Genomic DNA, 9,968 nt, shown 5'->3' with positions numbered 1-9,968 from the left:
CCTGGTGGTCCAGTGGTTAGGACTCCATGGTTAGGATGCCATGCTCTCACTGCTGAGGGCCCAGGTTCAATCCCCAGTCGGGGAACTAAGATCTACAAGCTGTGCAGCCAAAAAAATATACAACTCAGGTAGACTCACCTGTAAATATGGATCTGGGGAATTGGGGCCAATTCTATTCCGACCAACATTCCCTAATTCATTCAGTCAACTGGATAATCAAAACATATGAATAAATTTAAGTGGTTTCTAAACATAAATATATTTTCAAAGACCTTCCTTATTTGTGTTACAGACATTAACAAAATACATACACTCAAGGCATAAAATATCTGTCTGGTGCTCTTTTGCATAAAAAAAATCATAGTGGATACAGATCTCTGATGCTTCAGTGGTGCCATAAACAAATTCACTGGCCTGTTTTTGGACAAAGAATTATCTGAAATTTTACCTCTTGGGTTCCAAGAATGTTTTTGTTGTTAGTAGAGAGACTTTATTGTAAAAGCCTCCTCATCTAGACCTCTGGTGATTTTTCATGTTTTATTCATCTCTTTCATTTGGCTTCAAGTGAGGTAAGGACTTGATAAAATTCAAAATTTACTGAATTTTGTCTTAATATCAGGTCCAGAATTTTCATCTCCCTTCACTGAGCTTGTTACTGAAGCATTTTGAAGGAAATGGCGAGTTAGCCATTCATTGGTTCTCATGGCTTTGCAGTGGAGGCAGGGCCTTTCCCTGATTTGGTAACCTCCCATATTCCTTTGCCTCTGAGCTATTTTTCTCTTCTTAATACCGGCTGGTGATGGGCGGTGTTCACTTTCACTCTCCTTCCATGAGGAGGCTCCGGAGTTAGATTCTTCACTGTCACACTCAGTAGTATCACTGTCATGTGGGGTTCGATTCACTTGACTGAATTCAGAATAGCGCCTCGCTCGTCTTTGTTCAAGACAGGCATTGACCAAAGCCACTTCTGAGTCAGTTACAGGGGTAAGTTGGCTCTGCTTTGGTTTTTTCATCATTTGCAAAGAATCCCAGGCATCCTCTTTGCCTCGCCGCTTATTGGAAATATCTTTGCTTTCTAACAACAATGAAAGAAATCAACAAGTTAGGCACATTTTTGGTTACTATAACCTCATCTTACCTAAAAAGGAAGCCTATGGTGTGGCTCACTCTTTGCTGCCATTTGCCAAACCACCCCTTTTCCCCACATATTTTCAAGTGTTGGCAGCTGACTTCATTTTCCAGTGCCATACCAAAACTCCTAAAAACCAAAAGGATCAAATAGATGCTTGACATATTACTTTTGAAGTTTCATGGACCCTTGAAATAATATCAACAGAAAGGTCTCCAAACTTTTCTGAGGAGGACCCTTTTAACTTTTGCCTTGATGTTTTTTTTTTTTTTTAAATATTTATTTTTATTTACTTATTTGGCTGCACAGGGTCTTAACTGTGGCATGTGGGATCTAGTTCCCCAACCAGGGATCAAACCGAGGACCCCACATTGAAAGATCAGAGTCCTAGCCACTGGACCACCAGGCAAGTCCCTACCTTGATGTTTTAAAGATTCAAGTGTGTGTATGAATGTGATTTGGGTAGCAGAAAATGAAAAAGGATTTTCTCTGTATACACTGGTGTACTGGACTTGGCTCATACCAGCCAGCTCACAAGAAATGATAAACTTTCCAGAACCTTGCAAGACGGCTGCTAAATGTAGCCATTAGTCAAAATTAAATTATACATGCTTACCACTAAATCAATTTGCTACAAATAAATGTAATAAATATTCAGAATTCATCACTTCCTTAATTATTTTACTACATTTCATTATGAGGTTTGCTCTTGAAACTACTATTTATGTCTGTTCTTTCTGGATATTAAAAATACTATGTAATGATGTGCTGTTATGCATCTCTTCCTAACTCCCATGTTCAGTGACATTATGTTGGTAACCTGAAAGTAGTTTTGATGGGATAAAAATCAACAAGCACTAAGAATCAGGTATTCATTTACGTAGATTTGTCAAGACAGGTTCTGTAGATTGTCTAGACAGGCTTCCCAGGTGGCACTAGTGGTAAAGAACCCGCCTACCAATGCAGGCGATATAAGAGACCTAGGTTTGATCCCTGGGTTGGGAAGATCCCCTGGAGGAGGAAATGGCAACCCACTCTGGTATTCTTGCCTGGAGAATCCAATGGATAGAGGAGCCTGGTGGGCTACAGTCCATGGGGTCACAAAGAGTTGGACATGACTGAAGCAACTCGGCACACAACCCAAAGTAGTGGAGAACATGTTACTGATGCAGATAACATTTAAAGGTATCATGCCTATAGCCGCTATAATGTGAACAGCACCCAAAAATGAGGAAATATTCTTCCAGAGTATTCTAAAACTATTATCCAGCTCAGCAAAGAAGTCATTCACATCATTAACAACCAAGTTAAGTTCCAACATACCTCTTTGTGTTTCTTTTGTCCTATTCCTTAACTTAAAGGAAAGTAACAGTCATATTGGAACTAAACCCATTTATCTATTGTAACTATAGGTTGGCTAAGGCTGAAAATGGCCAAAATCAAAGAAGTACTTTGTGAGAATCAGCAGTCTATATGGAATTTACCCTAAAGTATATTATATATTTTATTATTTGTAAATTATCTGATATACATACTTTATACTAGTAAAATTTTAAATGCTATATACTACACACATTTTTGGAGAGCCAGTTGTTAGAGACTTATCAGCACACCACTGCTTGTGCGTGCTTAGTCACTCCAGTCGTGTCCAACTCTCTGCGACCCCATGGACCATGGCCTGCCAGGCTCCTCTGTCCATGGGATTCTCCAGGCAAGAATTCCAGAGTGGGTTGCCATTTCCTTCTCCAGGGAGAAAGTATGAAGTGAGTGAAGTGAGTGAAGTGAAGTCGCTCAGTCGTGTCTGACTCTGCGACCCCATGGACTGTAGCCTACCAGGCTCCTCTGTCCATGAGGTTTTCCAGGCAAGAGTACTGGAGTGGGGTGCCATTTCCTTCTCCACTACTGCTTATAAGTTATTCAAAAAGATGTCAGGTATAGCTCATAGCCTCGCAGAAACACTAGCAATAATTATGTGTGAAAGGCAAGCTGTGTGATGGGAGAATGCTGAGAAATGAAAAGACAGCTTGAGCTCTACCTACCAGTAATGTGTAGCCTCTAGCAGCTCTGCTGAAGTAGCTAAGCTGTCCTTCTGCACCAAAGCAAAGTGCTCATCCATGGGCCACCAGAGGTCTGGGGAGGCTCTATAATGCTCTTGGCTATTTATCTCTGTTGTCTGCTTTTCACACCCAACACATATTTTTTTCATCATAGTCCAATATCAAATAAGTGCTGGCTCTTACCTTTACTTGGTGAAGTACTTGTCCCATTGTCTTCATCCTTTTTCTTCTCAGACATCTATTTCAGAAATACAGATTAGTAATAGTGATCTCAGTTGGTTGTTTTTCACTCATATTTACTTAGACAGTGTCTAATTTTAAGCAGTCAGTGCGGTCCAATAACAAGAAGGCAATGGCACCCCACTCCAGTACTCTTGCCTGGAAAATCCCATGGATGGAGGAGCCTGGTAGGCTGCAGTCCATGGGGTCGCACAGAGTCGGACACGACTGAAGTGACTTAGCAGCAGCAGCGGTCCAATAAATACTTATTGAGTTCCTATTATAGTGATCCTACTTCTGCAGCCCATTAAGAAGACCATGCTTTGACAGCAGGATCTACCAAAATGTTTTGAACAGCAAAATGGAAAAAAGATCGAGAGAAAATAAGACCAATGACAACTTATAAGTTATAAAGTTTTCCTGAACTCACTGACATTATAGAGAAATACTGTTTAAATGTCATTTAAAAATGACTCAGTAAAGAATCTGCCTGCAATGTGGGAGACTTGGGTTCAGTCTCTGGGTTGGGAAGATCTCCTGGAGAAGGGAATGGCTACCCACTCCAGTATTCTCGCCCAGAGAATTCCATGGACAGAGGAGCCTGGAAGGCTACAGTCTATGGGGTTGCAAGCAGTCAGACACAACTGAGCAACTAACACAAAACATAATCTTAAAAAAATGATAGTACTAGGATTAGTTTTAAATTGCTTTTTAAAGGACATTTTATCAGGTCACATTATGATAATTCTTTAAGATCTTTATATGAATTTATAGACTTACTATCTCCTAAATCCTTCAGAAACATTATTCCAAAATGCAACCATAATATATTACTTGTGAACTTGGCAACCAGAAGAAATTGATTTCTTTGAATAATTCCAATTTCAAATATTCTGCCCCAATATTCCATAAATATATTTGTCCCATTTTTCAGATAAATATTCCACTTTTTGATGCTAAAAATTGTTTTGCCAAAAACTACACATACAAAGCAACTCTTTCAGAATATATCAAGTACTTTATAAATACTCATAACACGTTTGGCACATAATAATTCTGGGAATCTATGACTGAGAAATAAACTCCAAAAGAAAGTTTTATGTACAGACATATTCTCCCAATGTAATTAGGATAATATAAATACAAAATTCAAAAGTAGAAATAGTTAAATTATGACACAATCATATCATATATAGTTATAAAAATTATTATAATAAGGTTACGTCATAACATGAGGAAATGAATGTTATAATATTAATTTAAAAATCAAGATGCAAATTTGTATATGCAGTATGATCACAACTTAGCTAAAAATGTGAAAAGAAGAAATACTAAGGAATGTACACAAGAGTTAGCAATAGCGGCTTTGAGAGTTGAAATTGATTTTTTTTTCCATCTAATCCTTCAAACTGTCTACAATAAGGGGAAAAATGAATTTATGTAGAAAGCCAAACTACCTTTGGATTGAAAAGTACCATACTTGGGTATTTATAACTGCAGTCTGAGATCTTTGGCCCATTCTTTTCTTAATACTCCATCTTCACAATGTTTGATAAGTTTCTCTAATGAGGTGCCTCTTTGTTTTTGAGTTACTGAAATAATTTTCTGAGAATTTTGAGTGGAATCCTCTTTAAGGATACCTTTTTAAGAATGTTTTTGGGTGGGCTTATTTTAAATGTAAAATGTTTAGAGATGATTATGAAGATATTAGAAGTTTATGAACTTTAAAAAGTTAGGTTTATTTTCTTTTCATGGAAAGCTTCCATATTTGAGTTGACATCAAATCAAAATAAAATCACAAAATCTAAAGAAAGACTTTACATCAAGCTAAGTGGAATCATATGAACTATGGTTACCAAAAGTATTTTATTAAGTGTCTCTGGGCTTGACTCAGTTGAGTGAAAACAGCAGAAGTGCCTGCCCCAAAGGGGAGGTTAGGATGGTAGGGAGCTCTGGGATATGGCTCTGCCTTTCTGCCACTGGGATTTTACCAAGCCACTTAACCCCTTCTAAGCTCCACTTCCACATACGCAAAAAGAGGAGCTTGGACTGGGACTGGGACTGTTTGGGAAAATACCAGCACTGTCTGAATAAACACTAAACATATAAACTAAATATAGCATATATAGTCTGGCAAGAATACACAGAAGAACTGTACAAAAAAGACCTTCACGACCCAGATAATCACAATGGTGTGATCACTGACCTAGAGCCAGACATCCTGGAATGTGAAGTCAAGTGGGCCTTAGGAAGCATCACTATGAACAAAGCTAGTGGAGGTGATGGAATCCCAGTTGAGCTATTCCAAATCCTGAAAGATGATGCTGTGAAAGTGCTGCACTCAATATGCCAGCACATTTGGAAAACTCAGCAGTGGCCACAGGACTGGAAAAGGTCAGTTTTCATTCCAATCCTAAAGAAAGGCAATGCCAAAGAATGCTCAAACTACCGCACAATTGCACTCATCTCACACGCTAGTAAAGTAATGCTCAAAATTCTCCAAGCCAGGCTTCAGCAATATGTGAACCATGAACTTCCAGATGTTCAAGCTGGTTTTAGAAAAGGCAGAGGAACCAGAGATCAAATGGCCAACATCCGCTGGATCATGGAAAAAGCAAGAGAGTTCCAGAAAAACATCTATTTCTGCTTTATTGACTATGCCAAAGCCTTTGACTGTGTGGATCAGAATAAACAGTGGAAAATTCTTCAAGAGATGGGAATACCAGACCACCTGATCTGCCTCTTGAGAAATTTGTATGCAGATCAGGAAGCAACAGTTAGAACTGGACATGGAACAACAGACTGGTTCCAAATAGGAAAAGGAGTTCGTCAAGGCTGTATATTGTCACCCTGTTTATTTAACTTATATGCAGAGTACATCATGAGAAATGCTGGACTGGAAGAAACACAAGCTGGAATCAAGATTGCCAGGAGAAATATCAATAACCTCAGATTTGCAGATGACACCACCCTTATGGCAGAAAGTGAAGAGGAACTCAAAAGCCTTTTGATGAAAGTGAAAGTGGAGAGTGAAAAAGTGGGCTTAAAGCTCAACATTCAGAAAACGAAGATCACAGCATCCGGTCCCATCACTTCATGGGAAATAGATGGGGAAACAGTGGAAACAGTGTCAGACTTTATTTTTCTGGGCTCCAAAATCACGGCAGATGGTGACTGCAGCCATGAAATTAAAAGACGCTTACTCCTTGGAAGGAAAGTTATGACCAACCTAGATAGCATATTCAAAAGCAGAGACATTACTTTGCCAACAAAGGTTCGGCTAGTCAAGGCTATGGTTTTTCCTGTGGTCATGTATGGATGTGAGAGTTGGACTGTGAAGAAGGCTGAGCGCCGAAGAAGTGATGCTTTTGAACTGTGGTGTTGGAGAAGACTCTTGAGAGTCCCTTAGACTGCAAGGAGATCCAACCAGTCCATTCTGAAGGAGATCAGCCCTGGGATTTCTTTGGAAGGAATGATGCTAAAGCTGAAACTCCAGTACTTTGGCCACCTGATGCGAAGAGTTGACTCATTGGAAAAGACTCTGATGCTGGGAGGGATTGGGGGCAGGAGGAGAAGGGGACGACAGAGGATGAGATGGCTGGATGGCATCACTGACTCGATGGACGTGAGTCTGGGTGAACTCCAGGAGTTGGTGATGGACAGGGAGGCCTGGCGTGCTGCGATTCACGGGGTTGCAAAGAGTCGGACACGACTGAGCGACTGATCTGATCTGATCTGATAGTCTATGAAAGCAAAAGGGTAAATGTGTCTTAAAAAGTGGCAGATCCAGAGGAGATCATTGTGCTTTATGTTGGAGGATAATTATCACCACATTTCCATCATGATTTTACCATTACCTCAAGGTTTGTAAATAAAGGTTCACAATTTAGCAGAGAAAATTAAGTTCAAAGTGAAGGAAAAATTTCATCCTTTTTGACTAGCTCGCATGTGGTTCTCAGATTTCAAATCTGGGACCCTTTAAGCTGCCATAAGGGTATAAAGAGAAAGACAAAACCTCTAAGATAATTAAGGCTTTAATCAGCACTTCAGTTCAGTTCAGTTCAATCCCTCAGTCATATCCGACTCTTTGCGACCCCATGGACTTTAATCAGCACTGAATAGATATAATTCAACATTTCAACTATGCTATGAAACAAACAAATGATATGGCAGGAAACCTGGGTCTATTCTGTCATAACCACTCATGACATTGGACAAGTCACTTAATCTCTTTGGACTTTATCGATGGAAAACAAACAAACAAAGGAAGGATACCAATATCTTCCTTGCCTACAAAGAGGAGGCTGGACCATACGCTCTTTTGAGGTCCTTGAAGCTCATTGCTCTATGACTCCGAAGAGCTGGTGCAAGTATGGGAGCAGAGAAATAGCTTAGACTTCTCAAATGGTCTTCATGATGAAATTGTCAAGAATCATTTTCAATTTTTTATTAATTTTCTAAAGTAGTTTTCTTGCCAATCTAGACAAATTCAATGTACTTAGCTAGGGCGTCTAAAGACCTGTATAAGTTATCAGTATTCTGAATATTCTTTTGGCAAAATATCTACCTTAAGCATATAGACTGTAGATAAAACTTATTTTTATGGGGAGGAGGTAGAGAATAGTCTTTGATTATTATAATGGAATCTAGCTGGCATAGACATAACATGCCTCCTCCTCTCCATCCATCTAGAGCTGATACAGCACTCAGTTTAGCTGACCATTGCCAGCCCAGTGCTCTGGCTGTAAGGCTAAATGGTAGTGGTTTTATTAATCATCAGCCTGGTAATAATGGCCAGCAAGGATTCCATATCAGTGACTTATAAGAGCTCAGTTACTCATAATATATGGGAGCATCAAAGCTCTGATTAAGTGGACTATCTCACTCTTTTTGTGTATGTGTGAAAGTTGTTCAGTCATGTCCAACTTTCTGTGACACCATGGACAGTAGCCTGCCAGGCTCCTCTGTCCACGGAATTCTTCAGGTAAGAATATTGGAGCGGGTGAAAGAAAGAAAGTACAAATCACTCAGTTGTGTCCGACTCTTTGCAACCCCATGAACTGTAACCTACCAGGCTCCTCCATCCATGAGATTTTCCAGGCAGGAGTACTGGAGTGGGTTGCCATTTCCATCTCCAGGCAATCTTCCCAACCTGAGGATCAAAACCAGGTCTCCCACATTGCAGGAAGATTCGTTACCATCTGAGCCATGAGAGATGACCAAGATGGCATTTTCTTCTCCTAGTAGTGGTCCAGAAGGGTGACTTTAGCTCTGTTTAGTTTAGTTCTGGATCTTATTCTGTGTGGATAATGTACTGCCTCATTCCCACAACATGTGTCCTATAAATATGACAACTTTGGTATCTTTGATTAGAATTACATCCAAAGGGAATTTGGAGGTCATTAACCAGTAGGGAGATCAGCCCTGGGATTTCTTTGGAAGGAATGATGCTAAAGCTGAAACTCCAGTACTTTGGCCACCTCATGCGAAGAGTTGACTCATTGGAAAAGACTCTGATGCTGGGAGGGAAAAGACTCTGATGCTGGGAGGGATTGGGGGCAGGAAGAGAAGGGGACAACAGAGAATGAGATGGCTGGATGGCATCACTGACTCGATGGACGTGAGTCTGAGTGAACTCCGGGAGTTGGCGATGGACAGGGAGGCCTGGCGTGCTGAGATTCATGGGGTCACAAAGGCTCAGACACGACTGAGCGACTGAACTGAACTGAACTGAACCAGTAGGGAAGTTTACCCCAGCTTACTTAGCATGTGGAGAATTTAGCAACTGAGAACAATCTAAATGTCTCAAAATTGCAGATTTGCTATGCTGCAACCGTAAGACAAAATTATGCAGTCATTAAGAGTGCTTCTTCTGTGTGAAAATAATTTGATGAAGTATTACAACATAATGTTAAGTTTAAAAAAGCAGGATATGAAAATATATACAACACAATGCAAACCATCTAAGATAAAAAATAGAGATGAAGAGAGATATACTATGATACAAAAAAAAAAAAAAAAAGAACTAGAAGAACATACTCCAAAATGTTAACAGTGGTTATCTCTAGGAAATAAGAAACAGTACATCAATTTTCTTCATCCTTTACTATATTTTTGGATCCTCTAGAATGATACTGCATTATTTTCAAAACTAGAAAACAAACTTGTAAAAACTAGTTTCACCACTGTAAAATTTATTTTATGGAAATTCCCTAGTATACAGTAAATCTACTTAAATATATATTATTTAAAATGAAAAATCAAAAATAAAATGAAAAATCATATCCTACCCAGACAGAAGCCCTAGAGAAGAACATCAGGACCAGTATAATGACAAAATACCAAAGCAGGAAGTTCCCTATTGTCCCACAAGAGTCATCCTTCCGGCATTCATAATCTTGATTTGGAATGGTAAAACTTATAGGAATGGCGGGAGGATCCACCTCCCAAAATAAAGAAAAAAGATCTCCCATGATGACTTCTTGCTTTGAAAATAAAACATGCTCATAGGGATGAAGATGACTGGGAAGTACTTGAGGTGTATGACAACTTCCTTGGCAACC

At 39.5% G+C, this 9,968-nt stretch overlaps 1 protein-coding gene across 1 annotated transcript; it reads right to left on the bottom strand.

Moving 5' to 3' along the window:
- Positions 1-243: 243 nt before the first annotated feature.
- Positions 244-9,929, bottom strand: SSMEM1 (serine rich single-pass membrane protein 1). The gene is given in 3 exon segments (NM_001034785.2): positions 244-1,075; positions 3,370-3,424; positions 9,696-9,929. Coding segments are annotated over 3 exon segments (726 nt in total). The 5' UTR covers positions 9,879-9,929; the 3' UTR covers positions 244-587.
- Positions 9,930-9,968: the final 39 nt, after the last annotated feature.

This window comes from Bos taurus, chromosome 4 (genome assembly GCF_002263795.3).
Source record: "Bos taurus isolate L1 Dominette 01449 registration number 42190680 breed Hereford chromosome 4, ARS-UCD2.0, whole genome shotgun sequence".
NCBI lineage: Eukaryota > Metazoa > Chordata > Mammalia > Artiodactyla > Bovidae > Bos > Bos taurus.
Note: the sequence above shows the minus strand (reverse complement) of the source record. Positions and strands in the feature narration are given on the sequence as shown.